The sequence below is a fragment of the Eucyclogobius newberryi genome, unplaced genomic scaffold (genome assembly GCF_026437365.1).
Source record: "Eucyclogobius newberryi isolate DKJ021-1_F unplaced genomic scaffold, fEucNew1.0.hap1 SCAF_4, whole genome shotgun sequence".
Lineage (NCBI taxonomy): Eukaryota > Metazoa > Chordata > Actinopteri > Gobiiformes > Gobiidae > Eucyclogobius > Eucyclogobius newberryi.
This window is the reverse complement of record NW_027316056.1, coordinates 11,671,717-11,690,175: the sequence shown is the minus strand read 5'-3', so window position 1 is coordinate 11,690,175 and position 18,459 is coordinate 11,671,717. Positions and strand designations below refer to the sequence as shown.

The 18,459-nt window shown below is 39.8% G+C and overlaps 1 protein-coding gene across 1 annotated transcript in view; it reads left to right on the top strand.

The window, feature by feature from the left end:
• sorcs3a (sortilin related VPS10 domain containing receptor 3a) overlaps nt 1-18,459 on the top strand; it is a 309,709-nt gene that overhangs the window by 207,511 nt on the left and 83,739 nt on the right. Inside the window, exons 5-7 of the mRNA XM_072463241.1 lie at nt 10,297-10,370; nt 13,714-13,778; nt 15,128-15,246. Coding sequence (XP_072319342.1) covers nt 10,297-10,370; nt 13,714-13,778; nt 15,128-15,246 — 258 coding nt within the window. The remainder of the gene's footprint in view (nt 1-10,296; nt 10,371-13,713; nt 13,779-15,127; nt 15,247-18,459) is intronic.

The window sequence follows — 18,459 nt, the reverse complement described above, 5'->3', positions numbered from 1 at the left end:
ACATGCATTGTACCAAAAGGCATTTACATGACATTGTGTAGAGTCTCCAGATGTCTCCAGGCTTTTGAATATCACGTTGTCTACCATGATCATTGTCTTCATATACAACACATTTATGTTCTCACTCTATTCTGAGGAAGTGGTCCCTGCTAGTAAAATGTAAAAACAAGAAGACCTTGCTGTGTGTTCTTTTTTTTGTCTGATTGTTTTTATTTTTATATATTTTCTCCTTTCAAATACTTATAGCTTATAGCTTTTGTCATGTAATTACTCGCCGGTCCAGTCACTCTTGTATGTTCAAAACACGCCGCTCTCTTCTCTGTTTCGCCTTGAAACAGCAAATACATCCATGGAAACAGCACGGAAGACCGCGGCCATGTTATAATAATCTGATGTGAAACAGTCCGCAACGACACAGAGGCCAAAGTGAATGGCACACGGAGCCACGCAAAATGCAAAATGCAAAATGCAGCCACCGCTAATGGTTAATTAAAAACTAAAATTAACCGAAGAAAGAATCGATAGATTACTCGATTACTGAATTAATCGATAGCTGCAGCCCTAGTTGCACCAATCAAGTAGGTATTTGTGGAGTAAAGTCAAAATATCTGAAGAAAATTACAGGAAGTGACACTTGGTATCCTTATTCCAGACAAAGTTTAGACAGTGTTTGCTGTTTAATTTTTCTAGTGTGATGTCATCACATGTTTTGAATTTAAGTTCTAAACAAACAAAAAAAAAAAAAAATTGCGTTTTGTTTTGTTTTTCAGCAACATTTTGAATACATAAAACTTCTCTGCGTTTTAGTCCAGTAAGTCATCTAACCTGTCATAGGTACGTCATAAGATTGACTTGAACTTACTTTGGATCAAAACACAAAAATATGACAAACACAACGCCAACACAAGACAATTCAAATCAAACCAAACGTCATTTGAGTTGTGTTTTCATTCTCTTCCTCTATGTTGCTTTAAAAATACATTAGTATGGAAGCAGCACCATTTGGCCTAATGTGATGGCGCATAGGCTGAAACCTCCACTAAATATCCCTTTCCAATTCATGGTTATCACCCTCTTTATATCCCTGTTGCAATCAAGAGAGGCAGTTAAATGGCAGAATCTTTGCAACCTCTCACCCAGAAAAATCCTGTGGTCGTTTCATTTGCATAGACTGGGTTTTTTGCTCCACAGTATAGCATCCTCACTGCTGTGTACTTTGCAGGCTTCATAAATCCTCGGATATAAAACAAGCGCTCCTTTCTCCAGCATATATAGGCAACGGTGCCAGCAGAGTTTGTTTGATTCATCGCACTGTACACAGATGCGTCAAGAATTTATAGGGAGACTTAATTAGGAGATGTAAAAGTGACTTATTGTAATTGCCTGGGACACAGTGGCCTATAATGTGGCCGTTATCATTTCCATAACTCTAAAGTCAGAACTTTTATGAGATGCAGAGGCACAAAGTATTTTTTTGGAAGACGGCAATAGTGCAGAAAGAAAAAGAAAAAAGAAGCTCTGTACTTGAGTCTTTGTTATTGCAGTGTGTCATCGCAAGCTTAGATATTATTCCGACATTAGGCCGTGGCAGGAGAAGGGAAAAAGAGAAAGGAAATATCTTCTCACATAAAAAGAATGAGGTATGTGCTGTGCAGTTTCTTCTGGGGTTTAGTGGGAGCAGGAAAAGGTTGAGATTGGACAAAATGTGAAAAGGTCAAAAGACATGCTAAAACATGACCTGTGAGCGCAGCACCCTTTGGTTTCATTTTACCCGTTCTGTTACAAGATTGCTTTTGTTGGTCACTTTAGCTGTGATGGAGCTGCTATTATTGCTACAAGAATATATATTTTATTTAAAAGCAATTTCTGGAACATTATCGGCAAATTTATGAAAACATTTTTGCAGTGTGTTAATCTAATGTTTTAGATTTTTTTTTAATGCATTTTGGACATAGTTATCACATAATTGAATAGCGTCTGTTGTGCCTTTAAACTCATAATTACATTTTTCCAATTTTGAATAGATAATGTTATAGCATCGTTTGAAGCTCCCATAAGTCAATTTTGCAACATAATGGCATCTTGTTTTGCAAATATTTAGTAAACTATAAAATAACAATGACTTCACTCACTAGAGGTAAACATATTCTGCTGTCTCCTGTGCCATCTCTGAAATACCAAGACAATTCCATATAATACCTCTTAAAGAAGTAGACTGTAAGTATAAGATGTAAGAGAAAAAGCAAGAGCACACAAAAGGAATTACATTATCTGTAGTTTTAGTTTATGGCATAAATAAACTAAATAATAATATCAATATGGTTTTCTCTGTAATTAGTTGGAGCTCAAAAGTACATTTCTAATGCATTTTTCCCATTGACTTTGGTATTCAGCCTTTTTTAATCGAATCTGAAGGTTGTCTGTCTCTGAACGCTCAAGTCGCTCTGTTTTTCAGATTGTTACACAATAGACTGGTTGTCTGGAAGTCTCCTTTTTAATTGCACTTTTTAAATGCTGTCTGTTTCAGCCTGATTTCATGTCCTCCTCCAACTCTGCAGCAGCTTCATGTGTCTGAAGAGTCTGTAAGTTTTGCGTTGGTGAAGAGTGTTTGTTCAAGCGGAGAGTGGGCTCCTCAGGGTCACTGTGTCTGTGGGAGAGCAGACCTCCTCCGCTGACCTTTTCAAACTACAGGGCTCTCAATGCACCCAGCCATTTCCATCAGCCTCTTCTGAAGGACATTTCTTATAGCACCGTTCTAACATATGGAAGGACATAATGTTGAGTTACTATTGCTGTAACCATGCAGGTTCGTGTGCAGGACATAAAAGAAACTTTAAGCTTGAAGAATTAGTCACTCATATGCCTTTGTTTTGTAACTTTTTAACTGGGAGCTCTGCTACCAGCTTGATCCCAAGCCATGGACAATAATAAGTGTCACCATTTATTCATCTTTTTGCTGTAGCAACCTTGAAGGGAAATGCATTTCCTATTCCTGAACTTAGGAGGACAAACTTATTGCTATTAAATTGGTCTCTCGTTAAGTGTCACAAACTACATGCTATTTGGAAGGAGGGACCTTGAGCTTTTAGTGCTATGCAGTTGTTAAGGCTGAGGTTATGGTACACTTGATTAATCCCTGTAGAAAAATGTGTCCTCTGGACCCATAATTCAATACCGCTGAGGAGCAGTGGGTAAATGCACAATGCAGAGACCAACACTTGGTCAGGCTGGGAAACCTCAGCTGGGAAATATAGACCCAGTCTGAATTCATACCTTAAAGGAGTTCTTAGGTTATTACCTCCATATACAGTATTTTAAAGCATGTTTTTTTACAGCTCAATATCCAACAGTGCTGCTTTTCTGTAGTACATAACATGCTGTCTGCACGCCTCGCGCTTGCTGCAGATTGTCTGAAGCCTGATAAAACAAGACGTGGCTGCATTTCTTTCTTGTGAAACCTCTTTGTGATTAGAACACAGACGGAGACTGTCTAAAGCGTCTGAGTGGATGTTCCTGCGGCTCGATTAATATGAATTATTTGCAAGATAAGAGCCGCTGCTCCTCTGTGCGATTATGGCCTCTCAGACCTGTGCTTCTGTTTGTGTTGTACATTTGTTTGTGTAATATTTATGAGCACTGCACACTGTACTGTCTCAACAATAGCACCTCCATGCTTTATTCAAAGAACTGATTTAAAAATTGAGCATTCCACTCAACTCTGTCCTTATGCTTTTATTTTATTGATACGAAGCTGATCCAAGTGAAACAAAATAAAGCTGAAAACTGTGTGTCTATCTAAGTTTGGTTGTCTTATAAATTGATCACCAATAATATATTTAGCTTAACTGTTTTTAATTGTATTCAAATTATAGAAATGTTTAACAGTAACAGAGAATTGAAACCCCAGTGCACAGCAATCTGCCACTTGTGGATCATGTGTTTGTTTGATCTGGAGAGCCTCTTGAAGGACGCGGTTCTGTCTCACAGGAGAAGTTTCTGAATGTGCAATTGGCAGCGGGGTCTTTGTCAAAGGACGGCTCTGATTGGTCATGCGTTTTCTGTCAGGAAACACAGTGTGCCTCATGATGGAAGAAAATATTCACTGGGAGATCGTTGAACAAGATTCAGTTGTGGTCATCTGGACACAAGATGCTTTGACTTCCCCTCACAGCCCTGGAATGGGCCATAGAAACCCTGTTGTTTGCTGGCTGCAGCCCCATCATCACTAATGAGTACTTGATTAGTATCTGTTTGACCTGAGCTGAGCCCGCCCTATGGTTACCTTAGACCTCCATTTCTGTGGGATTCTCTTTTCACAAAGATTGCCTCCTTAACTCCTCTTTCAAACCATCTCTTCTCCTGCTAGAATATTCACCTCACTGTCTTGAAAAGAGTGGTTTGTGGCTTTAAGATGAAGATGCACGGCGCTCTGTAATCCTGAATGTGTGTGCCTTCTGGCCTGATAAAGCAGTGGCTGTTTAATCTCCCCTGTAACGCTCCATACAACTTTCCTCACTGGATAGAATACACTACATTGCTCTGTTTTTGAGTAGGTATCTTGTTTTTAGGGTTGAACCAGTTCTTCTGTTGACCGGGTTGAAATAAACAGGAATTTTGTGCAGTCTAAAAATCTTTTACTCTCTCAGCCTGTGGTTACCCCGCTTGGGCTCTCAACAAAGCTGAAAGAATAGAAAAAGCTTCCGTAGTATTCATCTGGAGACGTTTTGACTTTCATACAAAGGACGTTCTCTTGATAACAGCCTCTCCTGTTTGTCTGTTTGTTAACACTGTTTAAAATGTCACCTGAAATCATATGAATTACTGGCTGCAGCTCCCTCATCATGGGTGGTTACCTGATCACCATCTGACTGGCTCAAGCTCATCCCAACCCATGTTATAAGAGTCAGGACAAAAGAAATGGTGCCTCTATCCCTCATGTGTCTGGAATGTCGAAGTTTCATGGTGGATTATGTGTATTTTAAACACAACTATTCAAAGTCAAATCTATATCAGATTTACTATTACTACCGGCAGCAATAGAGGCTACTACTTCTACAACGCATAGGCTTTTTGTCCCTATCCAAAGTCAGCTTGATGTTTGTCACTTTATTCTTTCACTTCTAAACGTCTCATCCTACAGCGCTGACTGACGGACTCACACGCTGCCCGTAGGCATAAATAGTAGCCAAGTGAACCGCACACCGTGGCGTAAACATGTGAATAAAAGGAGAGAGCGAAAGAGAGGCGCGAGGCACAGAGGTGAGAGAGGATCGCGTTCACATGGCGACGTAGATGCACCGAACACTGAATCATTGTTTTTGACGTGTTTGATCACGCGGCCATGGATGTCAGCAACCTGAAACAAACCTGCATTTATTTAGCTTTATTGAGTGTTCCTCGTCCTTCTTTTCTACAGCGTCAACCTCAGAAATATTTTTGAGACAACGTTGTGCCCGTAAGTCCGTAACGGAAGGAGGGACCATTTTGTTCATGTTTTAATTAACGTCTTCTCCTTTTTTTTCCAATTATATCTACATTATTGAACAGCAAACATCTTCATCTAGCTCCTCCATATCAATGTTATAGGACTAACATTGCACTTGTCGTTGAAATTCTGCGTGCAAAGTTCAAGCTGCTCTATCTTTAAATCCCCGCACTGGCATGTTATCGCCAAAAGGATGTTGCTGAAATGTTCCAAAATCATGTTTTTATGTGTTATAATCTGTTATCACCGGAGTGTGGCAGTGAATACTTTACATGTAGCCTTTGCAGATAAACACGACAAGTTAAAATACTCTGTTAGTAGTCAAATACTGTTTTTATGCAACGTCTCTACCACCTAAAGCTCCCCTCTTGTCAGACCCGTCGTCGGCTTTGGTGGTGGAGATGTGGCAGTTGCCCGGACACACTTTAGATTTATTGAAGCAAGAGGGAAAATATGAAGCTTATTTTGCGACAGCTTCAAAGCTCAGAAATTTAGAATGTCGCGGATCTGATGAATGGAGTGAAGGGAGGCTGGTGCTTTATGCCGCGGTCGTACGTCACTGTCCAAAATGATGAGGCACAATGCTCTACCAGGCAAAATCAAATGTCAAGCGGAAAAAAAGCCTGTAGGTGTGGCAGATCAGCTCGGGTATTATGCTTGGAGGACCAGTGCATTCTGAGCCGTGCAAACGTTTAGCTGTGTTCAGTGTATGGTTCACAGGCGGTATTGATCTTTTTCACATAATATGTTGGGGTTCATGTTTACGTGTATGTTTTAGTTCTCCAGCCTATTATTTAATCAGAAATGTGAAGGTTCTTTGGGTTTCCAGCTTCTTTGGGTTGTTAGAATCTACAGCCACAGACAACTTGAAGTTGTGTCCTCAATATATGGAAGATATTATTATTTTATTGGTTTATTTTTAAGTCATGTAGTACCTAACTTTGCAGCTTAATTTATTACATTTATTTATTTTGGGTTACACCTTTAAATTCAATTGATTAAAACGGTGTCAATAAACTCTAGCTATTTGTTCATAAAACCTTTAAGATATTTACATTCACACACACACATCTTTTTAATGCTCTTTCAAATATTGTATGTATGTATGTATTTTATTAACCAACATGTTTTTTTTTGTAAATGGCTTATTAACATTTATGTTTTATAAGTCTTCAGCCAGTCTATAAACAATTTACAAATGCTTATTTATGCCTTATTTACTTAGTGCCCTTGTTTTCTCAGGACCTTATTTCTGTTCTTGACGATATTACTCATATAAATAAATTGATATTTTTAAAAAGTGAATTAATTGTCATGTCATTAGGGGCATGAACGATGAAAGATATTATTATTCAGCTAAAGACTGAAAAACCTCTCATAACTCTTCACTATGTCTATGATCTGATCCTGCGCTGAGCCAAACTGCACTCTAAAGACTAGAACTGCGGAGGTTATTTATTTATAATGAAATGGCAGTTTAAATTCTTCATTCGTTCCCCAAACTTCCACTAACTCGCTTCGTGTAAAGTGAAAACAATAATTAGTCAACTATTTCAAATGTTGGTCGAATACACCACCATTGATCGATTAGCGGTAATAAAATGAACAACTAAAGGCCCTAAAACAGCCTGTAAATAACTCTACACTAGAAAGTTAGTACATTTGACTTTAGCAGGAACATTCCAAAGTAAGTAATTTGCTTGGAGCTGATGTTGAATCAGGGTCTGAACCACAAAGGAAAACAAAGACAGATTATTCTTTGGGCTCCTGCCACAGCCTGTCACATCCCAGCGCTCCAATGAGACACATAACCTTCAAGTAACGATTAAGTGATGGATGTATCATATGACAGGCCTCAACGTCCATGTGCGGAGGCTGAATAACTGCAGACTGCAAATTAGATGCAAAGGTGTCGCCCAGGAAACTCTCCATCCAACATATGGCACAATTATCACGCTCGCCTCAGTCCAAATCGATAACTGTCCTACTGCGCCACGTGGGACTTTATGTGCGGAGTTTGAATGTTTTCTGTGTTCACGTGGGTTTCCCCTTCAGTTAAAGATGCATTACTTGATTTTCAATCCATCTCTCACAAACCGCTGGGCACTTTAATAACATTCACTTGCATGAATTTCCGGGCACGTGCGAGGCTTTGGAACAACTTATTTTCAGATTGCAAAGTGAAGCATGGGTGAACGCCAAAGCAATCAAACTGTGAGACTTTTTCTTCTAGGTTTGCAATCGATACAGTAGTTTAATATTACAAGAAGACCATTCCCACTGGGCTGATTTAGTCATAAAGTGCAGGGCTGGGCAATATGGTTAGAGAAAAAGTCTATTTACAATCTCATTCCTGTGACCATATGCTATTTGCGTTAACATTTTCCCTTGAATATACCTTTATGCACAGTTAAAGGCATTGCTTTCACCCACACCTCGTCAGCTTCTGCAACACTTTTGAGATTGGAAGATAAACCTTTAGAATAAGCAGATTACTTTAATTACTCCAACAAGGCGTTAGAGTTATAAATTTCACATATAAACTTTAAACATGCACAAGACCCCCCCAAAGACCTTAAACTGCATCTCCAAAATCAATGGCAAGCGCTGTATCAATGCTTTCCTGTCACAAAAACTAGTGAGGTACACATTTACATAGTTTATTAGCCAAACATGTAAGATACGCCATGATAAACAGGGCAAACATTTTGGCCTCTAAATATTACAGTTCACGCTGTGCAAGATGTACTATAGGAGTTGAACGTTCTGCTCACAACATCAATCAATGCACTGCTTGCTAAGGCACCAGGGCGATTAATTGTTCGCCCCGGCACCAGAAAATGTAATTAGTAAATAGAAATTGGGACACTGGCTGCGTGTTGTACACCTCCATGTCAAAGGGGCTATGCATCATTCCTGCTGTTCTTGTTCTGAGGCTTGTTCTGCAACGATTGAGTTCTTAGCATGCACAGAAAATGTCTGCATTTGTTTAAATGATCAAACACACTACACTGCATCTGATTTGTAGTAGTGAAGTAACGACTAACATAATAAATGGCCTTCCGAGTATCGCCAGCTTTAAAACCGGATTTTATCAAGCTTGAATTATGATGGAACCAGGTCAAAATTAGACTAAACCATGGATAAGATAGTTGTTGATTATGTTCTTAACACCAACCAGTCTGTGCATGGGCTAAAACCAGACTTTAGACGTTCTATTGTATCATCACTCCTATTTTCATTGTCAATACAAGCAAGCTATACATCATTTCAAAGATTATTTTCTCAACAAAACTAAAATGTCATTGATTTGCATTGAATAATATGCCCCAATAAGCAATTACCAATGTTTGTGATAAAAATAAACTTTTCATCACACATTTCTTACCTGTCTGACGGATTTAACGAAATTGGTCCTATTCTTCTTTTGATTTGGTGAAGGGGAGGTTTGTTTTCCTCACACTTCCAGCTACAGAATGAGACCATCCACGAGTTTTTCCATTCACGGGTTCGTCTGGCATTGGCCTTTAGTTAAACCAAGCATCTATTAGCTGTGCTAGCGTGCTAAGGAAGTGATGTAGTACTTTTTGATTGTCATATTACTCCAGCCAATGACATAAATATTTTTTTTCTTCTTCTTTTTTCACCTCTTCACTTCTGCGTCAAAATGTATTTTTTTATTATCATAGAGAAGCTAGAATTATATTATAACAGTTTGGCATAGTTGACACATATTTGGATAACTTGCTTAGGACCTTTACAAAATGACAATATCCATGCAAGACTAAAAAATTATATATTTTTGTATGTTTGGGCTTCTGTGGTGTAAGTTCTGAAGCCCTGACAATGTTCATATGCACATCTGCAGAAACTAGAGCTTTATAATGATGTATCGCACTAGTTCTTCTTTAACTACATGATGATTAACCCAAAGGCGATGAAAAAACCCTGAACATATACACGACACATGAATCGTAATTCTTGTTTAGATTTCGCTATTCGATTTATTTCAATCCCATTTTCCAATATTTTTAATAGAGTTTTATATTTACTGTTTTTATAACCAGATATATCTAATTTTGCTTTTTTTAAATTTAATTCTGTGTTGTTGTTTTTTTTAAATGAAAGAAAATGACCTCTATGCATTTTTTGGGGGGAAATAATACAGTTTCTATCCATCTGTCTTGAAGGTATACTTAACAAATTAAAATGTTACTGTTACAATTTTTGTGAGAATGAACGTCACAATTAAACGATTTTTCACAGTTACTGAGCCCGTAACCAAACAACTATGATCAAATTTTTTTTAGTACTTATGATTACTGTAAATTGTGACTTGAACAATCACAATTAACCATAAACCTAACAATCTTGACATCCCCTCTCTTATAAATGTCCAGACACTCATTTTCTTTTCAACACATATTACAGCTTTTACATCCTTTTACGCCAAACTATTGTTAGAAATGATTCTGATTCATCTAAAACTAGTAGATATCACATTTACAGAGAGTAATGAAGACCGGAGCGGAGATGCCTATATCTGTGACAGCATGTTGGCTCCAATGGGCAGCCGGTAATGATGAGCGCTGGTCGTTCTGGTGTCGGCTCTATCCGCTTATAATGGCTCTTAGCTGCGGACTAACCTTGTATGTGCGGATTTATTCAGCCGTGTCTTACATTCGCCATCACCGCTTCTAAATCAGCCGCTCTAATTAGAAGCCGGACCGCGCTGAAACCTACATTTGTCTCGCTAACAAGGCTCTCCCCTCTTCTTCCTCTCTTCTTCTCGTCTCTCTGTGATCTCGCAGCTGTACAGTTCAGTGGACTTCGGGAGGAAATGGCAGCTCGTCCACGAACACGTCACGCCCAACAGATTCTACTGGTGAGTCTTTTTTTTTTCACACCCACACTTATCCTGTCCCTGTTTGGACGTAAAGGAAGAACTGGACTGTTTTTACAAGGTGATCGTTGGGGGTAATACAAGCAATACGAGCAATACAAACTATAAAATCAACTCTAACTACAACGTTATACTTTTTCCACTGTCCAAAGACATTATTTGTAGGTCCATTGTAACGTTTAAAAACCCCAAAAACAATAGGACACGTTTTAAAAGTGTGTTATCCTGACTCTAAACTCACACATTTCAAAAGGATTAATTTGGAAAAGACAATTACAATATCATAGACTCCTGACAAGTAACACAATTTAATCTGCTGGCATTTAACTATTTAAACATTGCATAAGACTACATTTGAAAGCAAATCCTGACATATTTACACATATCTATTCATGTACAGTACCGTAGTTTCTGCACTATAAGGCGCACTGGGTTATAAGGCGCACTGTCAATGAATGGTCTATTTCGGATCATTTTTCATATATAAGGTATTCGAGGTCAATAAGCACAACCAGAATGAATCCATATATAAAACGCACTGGGTTATAAGGCCCACTGTCGTTTTTTGAGAAGATTAAAGGCGCTTTATAGTGCGGAAAGTACGGTATATTGTCCCTTAAATTAAACGTTCCTTACGTAATGAAAAGCACTATTTACATACATTCATGCTAAATGTTTGGTGACGACAATCTGAGCTCTTTTGTTACACACTGCAGAATGCTAAAGGGCACAACAAACTTTTTTATAATCAGACCTAACTTCAGAAAAGCCAAAACAAACACTTTACATTTTGTTTACTCAGGGATGCAGAGAGTGCTGCGCTCTGCTCTGACTCGCTCATATTAATGGCTGGAAACAGTGTGTGTGACTGACGGGTGATGCTGCAAAAACTCCACTTTTTCTCTCTCGCTTTCTCTCTCCTCTCACCCTCTGTCTTTCCCTCTATATTCACTCTCTCTCTGTCCCATTCCCTCCCTCTCTCTCTCTCTCATTGACTCTCTATATCTCTCTACCCTCTCAGTACAATGTCATCACTCACATTCACTCACTCTGCCTCTCCTCTCTTCTCCTCTCTCTCTCTTTACCTCTTTCTTCCTCTCTGGCCTGATCTCTCTCTCTCTCTCTCTTTGACTCTCTCTCTACCCTCTCAGTACAATGTCATCACTCCCTCTGCCTCTCCTCTCTTCTCCTCACTCTCTCTTTACCTCTTTCATCCTCTCTGTCCCTCTCTCTCTCTCTCTCTCTCTCTCTCTCTCTCTCTCTCTCTCGTTGACTCTCTATATCTCTCTACCCTCTCAGTACAATGTCATCACTCACATTCACTCACTCTGCCTCTCCTCTCTTCTCCTCCCTCTCTCTTTACCTCTTTCTTCCTCTCTGGCCTGATCTCTCTCTCTCTCTCTCTCTCTCTTTCTCTCTCTCTCTCTTTGACTCTCTATATCTCTCTACCCTCTCAGTACAATGTCATCACATTTCTTCCTCGCTCTTGCGTTCTCTCTTCCTCTTTCAATCGTTTCTCCCTCTCTCCTCTTTCTTTACTCCGTACTGCCTCTCAAGCTCACCACCTGTCTCTCTTTCTCTGTCCAAATCCCTCCATCTATATTTATTGATCTCTCTCTCTCTGCTCTCTCCATTTCAGTTAGTTTTCCCTCTCTGTCACTCACTCTTCCCCTCTTCCCCCACATCTCTCTCTTTCTGGTTTTCTCTCTTCTCTTTCTCTTCCTCACTGTCACGTTCTCTCTCTTCTTTTGTTTCTCCCTCCCGCGCTTCTTTTTCTTTATAAATCAGGGCCAAACCAGATCCAAAGCAACTCTGTTAATTACACTTAAGATGTGAAAGTTGTGGTTTAATTAAAGAACATTTGCAACTGAAATGTACATTTACATTTACATTTCTGTTTCTTGTTCTCTTTATATCACTCTCTCACCCCTTTCTGCCTCTCCCGCCTCGCTCTGTGATAAAATCAGTCAGAGATGAATCTGCTTTTGCCAGATGCACTCTGTATTCAGTCGTTCGGATGCACATCTCTCGACATATCTCACCAGCCGCATCATGGCACATAAACTCCAAATTATTATTTTTTATCTGTGGAAAAAGCTGGTTTCTCTTGATGCCTCCTCTCTGATAAAAGCACTGTATTCAAGGCTATGACTAATAATGGATTTGGGGCGTCCCTGTCACTTCTCATCCCCTCTCAGCACACTCCCCTGCAGTGGAAGTCAAAAAAGTGTGCACTCATCGCAAACGTAAGCACACATCTTTTCCACTTAACTGCTCCCTTCGAGGTGAGGTTCTGCCTACAGCCGACTTTGGCCACATCCACTGTAACTTGCATAAATCAGCTTTTGTGCCACTCTGGTATAATCGTTAATAGTGCGCGCAATTCATTCAAGACATCGCTAAAGCCACTTCAAGGACATTTAAACAGTGTCTGGCCCTCGGTGATGTCCAGGCAGTTGTCCAGTTGGCTGCTTTAAGACAATGGCTTCATCTTCCTCCAAGGGATTTGAAATATTATCAGAATGGAGGAGCAGCAGATCTCATCTGATCCACAGGCGACAGAAAAGGCACAGAGCTAAGATTTCAGTCTGAGATATATCCACACAAACGGGAGCGGGCTGACACCAACTGCCCCGTCGTGATCATGAGATGATTGGGTTTTTGTTTCTTAGGTGTTGTTTTTTTTTATCAAACACAAAGATGCAAGATTAAACCAAACAAGTGCAGTTTCCTCTACCACTAAAAACATGTACAATAGGCTCTTCCCTCTCTGGAGCCAGTACTCCCCTGAAAAAATCTGTATAAATCTCTGTGGGACTTTCCTGTTTAAATAAAGGTAAATCAAATGAACAAGGTGATGATTGATAGAACTGTTACAAGTAGATTAGAAAAAGGTTCAAAAAATACGTACACACAATCTAAATATTATTCAAACATACAAATAAGGTGTTGGTTCGGAGGTCTCAATGTGCTACAGGAGAGAGTATGACCCAGAGCTCATGACGTCATCGGTCTATTCCTCATTCACATTAAGTTCCGTCACACAAACAGAACTGACTAAGGGTGCAGTACCACCGCTCGTCCTGTGGCGGCAGTAGAAGGACACAAAATGTATTAAATTCAAAATGGCAGGTAATTTTTGAATATGTTTAGCGCCACATGAAGGCCGCTCGTCTGTCGTCTAATTTCCCTCACGTGATTATTTGAGGTGAACTTTCCATTGAGATCTCAGGTTTGGATAAATACTGTACAATTAAACGTAACTGGGTTTAGTTTCACTTCTGTGTCATTCCGCTCTTTCTTTACCTTTCTTTGTCTCCTTTAGGTCCGTGCTGGGCCTAGACAAGGAATCTGACCTGGTTCACATGGAAGCCCACACTCCAGACGGCAGTGAGTTCTCTTCAACACCAACACACAAAAGACGCTGCTAATGAATAGCTTTCTGAAGCCTCGCATTCCTCTGAAAACCGCACACATGCCGGGCAAAAACCGCACTAATTAACGTTGTATACTGTGTTTGAATGCCACCTGTATAAATCCGTTCCGCAAAGTTCTTGGGAGCCATAGGTGAAGCTCTTAATGTGAACCAGTGAGGCCCAGGGTAGTCTATGATTGACAGGTAGCATAGCAAATTAGCCAAAGGAAATGTCAAAGAATAAAGGAAGAAGGCTTTATCATTACACTAATAACTGATGGAAGTAGACATGCCACACACAGGAAGTGTCAAAGAATAAAGGAAAAATGCTGCACCGTTACAATACGCCACACAGCCGCGAACCACTGCAAAAAAGAGAATATCTAGCACAGATTAAAATTACTTCAATTCAGTGCTGCCTTTTTCTTGGTGGCGTAGGTTTAAAGCCCTGAAAATAAGACTTGAATTAACCTTGAAATTAAAGGGGCTGTTGTTCAGTCAAAGTCTAATCTATTTTTCCGCAGTAAGGGTGAAAATGAGTCCACGTAACAGAGCGTTTCATCCTCCGCGAAATAGGAAGTGTGCTGTTGGCATGCTAGTTGTTAATAGCTTCACCATGGCCGCTAATAATCTCATTGCGGTTAATAAATCGAATTAGATCTGAACTCTCTACTGGCATTATAAATTCAGTCCTCGGATGAGCTCTCCATGTAAATTAACAAAAGGCTCTAAGACGCAAAAAAAAAAAAAAAAACGTTTTCAACTTAGAAATGATAGTTCTTTGGAATATTTGTACGGTAGTTTTGTCTAGATTTATGATTAGATAAGAGAAGCTTTATCTGTCTCACAATGGAAAAATGAGAAAAACAAGAGGAGAATAAAAATGCAATCATAAATCAAGATAAATTGGAAATAAAACACTGTGCGAATACAGTAAAATGTAAAGGCTACAACACTGAAAGAATGAATAACAATGCATATACTCATTTATTGTCATTATTCATATGTTTTTTGTGTCAGACCAAAAGACAATCTCATAACTGTGACACAACACAATCTAATTCCTATTCTTAGTTTGAAATATGAAACAAATATGCTACTGTAGTAAGTTGAAGAGCCTAAACCACTGGCAAATACTTTGACTTGGAAAAAACAATAGTCGAGAACGAAGTCAGAATTAATTGAATACGGTCACAACGGCTTAAATGAAAATGAATGTAATCTTGATGGCCTTGGTTTGCTTGTTTGTTTTGCTGGTGACATTTTCTGCTTTAGTATGAAGCTGGTAGCGGCTCATAAATCTTTCATTCCTGTTCCATGGCAGATGTTCAATACGTGACATGCCGCGCGCTGGCGTGCTCCGAGCCTAACAGAGAGTACCCGTTCCCTGGATACGTCGACATCAACTCTTTGATTGTTCAGGATGACTACATTTTCATACAGGTAGGTCGCTCACGGCTCTGTGTGTGGCTACGGGTCCTTTTTGTGGACGAAGGGATCATGTAAGGGCTTTAAAGGTCCGCGTCTATACATTAAAGTGAGCAACAAACTAATGCATTCAGCCTTTCAACTCTGATGGTGCATGATGTTTTTCATGGTTCCAAATATTTTACATTTTAGTCAAATCTACATTAATTTTGACTTGAATTAAACATAATTGAGCTTGAGAGCTACTTGAGAGTCACAGAAAGAGTTTTTTTTAGTATTGTGTTCTTTATTTGATGTCTCGATGATGAGGATCTTCACTTGATAGCAAATAACAGCAATAATCTTTGCTGCAACAATAACTCACACTAATCATGACTAAACTATAAAATAAAATAATAAACTATGAAAATAACGGTTAATTGTTTGTTTTCATAATTGTTGAACTCAACTATACTGACTCTAAACCACAAGCTTAAAGACCCAAAGAAGACAGCAATGTGTGTTGGGGGGAAATCAATGATACTTATTGATGCATAATAAATTGTCTTTTGACTTCCCGACTGGAATGACAAACACAATCGCTGAATTATTAGTGTTGACTGGTTGCATATTGGACTTCTCATTTTGCTGGTCTTAAAAGGATTATCTTCTTGCAAGGTACTGCTCTGACCAAAATATTGGCGCAAGATCTAAAGTTCCTCGTTTTTAATCTCTTCTCCTGGTGCAAATGTCGAGGCATTGAGTGATATTTATAATGCAGACTTTGTCCTATGGAGACAATAATGTTTTCCTTACAACACAAAGGACAAGCTAACTCCTGTAATCGATCATACAAACGCAAGTTCAAGAGAGAGAAAAATCGAGTCATGAGCCACACGTCAAAACAGACCCAAACGCAATGAAGGGCCGCGGCGGTGATCGATGCGGGAGAACCACAGCCACTTTGAACTTTAAGAGGAATTGGTACGATCGATTTTTTTCCCATCTCTATCAGACTCTGTGAGGTGTGACGCATATATGTCATATGAACGGGGAGGAAGGAATGCAAGGGAGGTATAGGTTGAGTGCTTATGAGTTTACCACAACTGCTTGGAGGAGGTCAAACAGGACAGAGGATCCTTTGGAGAACAATTGTTTTATTGTTGAGTATGTGCTGTGGGCCGGGCAATGGATTTTAAAGTTCATTTTAAAGCTGCAATCGTAACAGTCTTTCCATAAACTTAAATGCCATAGTTTTGGGGGAAGCACACACCAGCAATTCAGTGATGATAATTGGAATAATAGCTGCACTATGTAACATACAGTATTTTTAGGGCTATTATTTAAGTAGTTGACCATCTCAGCAATATTCTTTTTCAATTAGCCGTCTAGTCAAACATCCATACATCCATCTTCTTCCGCTTATCCAGGGATGGGTCGCGGCAGCAGCCTTCTCCCCAAACACTTCATCCAACTCCTCCGGGGGGATCCCAAGGCACAGTCCCTTCAACGCATGTCGATTGTTTGTATCCGCGATCTTGTCCTTTTGGACATTACCCAAAACTCATGACGAGAGCTTTGCCTTTCGACTCAGCTCCTTCTTCACCGCAACAGTTTGATGCAGCGACTGCATCACTGCAGCCGCTGCACCGATCCGTCTGTCAATCTCACGCTCCATCCTTCCCTCACTCGTGAACAAGACCCCGAGATACTTGAACTCCAAGGACCCCACCCACCTGAAGAGGGCAAGCCACCTTTTTTTCTGGTCGAGAACCATGGCCTCGGATTTGGAGGTGCTGATTCTCATCCCAGCCGCTTCACACTCGGCTGCAAACCGTCCCAGTGCATGCTGCAGGTCCGGGTTTGATGGAGCCATCAGGACAACATCGTCTGCAAACAGCAGAGATGAGATCCTGTGGTCCCCAAACCGGACACCCTCCGACCCCTGACTGCGCCTAGAAATTCTGTCCATAATAACTATGAACAGAACCGGTGACAAAGGGCAGCCCTGGCGGAGTCCAACACGTACTGGGAACAGGTCTGACTTACTGCCGGCAATGCGAACACAGCTCCTGCTCCGGTCATACAGGGACCGGACAGCCCTGAGCAAAGGGCCCCCGACCCCGTACTCCCGGAGCACCCTCCAAAGGACAACCCTCTAGCTTCCGATGGAGAGTATAGACCTGGTTCAGTGTTCCACGACCAGGACGAAAACCACTCTGCTCCTCCTGAATCTGAGGCTCGACTACTTTAGGGTGCTTTGGAGTGCTTCACGCTGTATTCACACTTGCATATTGATTGCATATTGCATAAAATTGGGATTAAACTGAGACCAAACCGAGATTAGAACCGGACCAAGCCTACATATGGACTAATTTGGGCTCAAATAAAGACTCAACAAGGACAAGTGTGACCGCACCCTAAGAGTCTGTTTTGTCGTCTTAACAATTTTGATGATCAAAATACGACTATGCTTAGTTAATTATTTTTGCCAGCCCTAGATGTTTTATTACTTTCTTTGGGATCTTCCACAATATGGAATTAAACTCTCCTCTCTTAGACTCTCCATGAAGACAAGCAGGTGATGCGGTCAGTTACAGGTCAGATCAGTGGGGAGGCGCCCACAACAAGAATAATATAAGATTTATTATATGTTTTTTTTATGTATTAGTAACACCTACATTAAAAAAAAAGCAAGATGGAATTCAGTGCCATATGCAAAAATATCTCCATGGAGACAAGCAGGACAAGGGCCATGCAGAAAAGTGACATAGTGAAGCTTTAATAAGACTATACTTGTACTAATAAAAGTATATTATTGTCTTTGCTATGTTTGTACATTCTATACTAACTCCAGGACTGTGGATTCTTCCTATCGCATTTACTCCTTTTATAAATATAGCAAATGTCCTTAACACTCAATCATACACTGTATTGACAAACTAAATGTATGTATGCTAGATTTAAATGTTAAACCTCATTTCCACGTTGCCATTTTTGTAATATTCAACGTTATGTGGGAATTAAATTAATTCCAAAACATTTTACTCAGCGGCATTGAAATAATGACCATTTCTGCCATTCAAATGATGATTAATCAGGCAAGCCGTGTGCAAATGTATGCTATTTCCCTAATAATACGACCTGTTATTCATGGAGAGTGGTTTTTACACCATATCTCTGTAAACATTGTGGTTGTTAAGTGCACATTAAGTCTCAAGGGTCAATGTGTTTGGCCTAACGTCTATA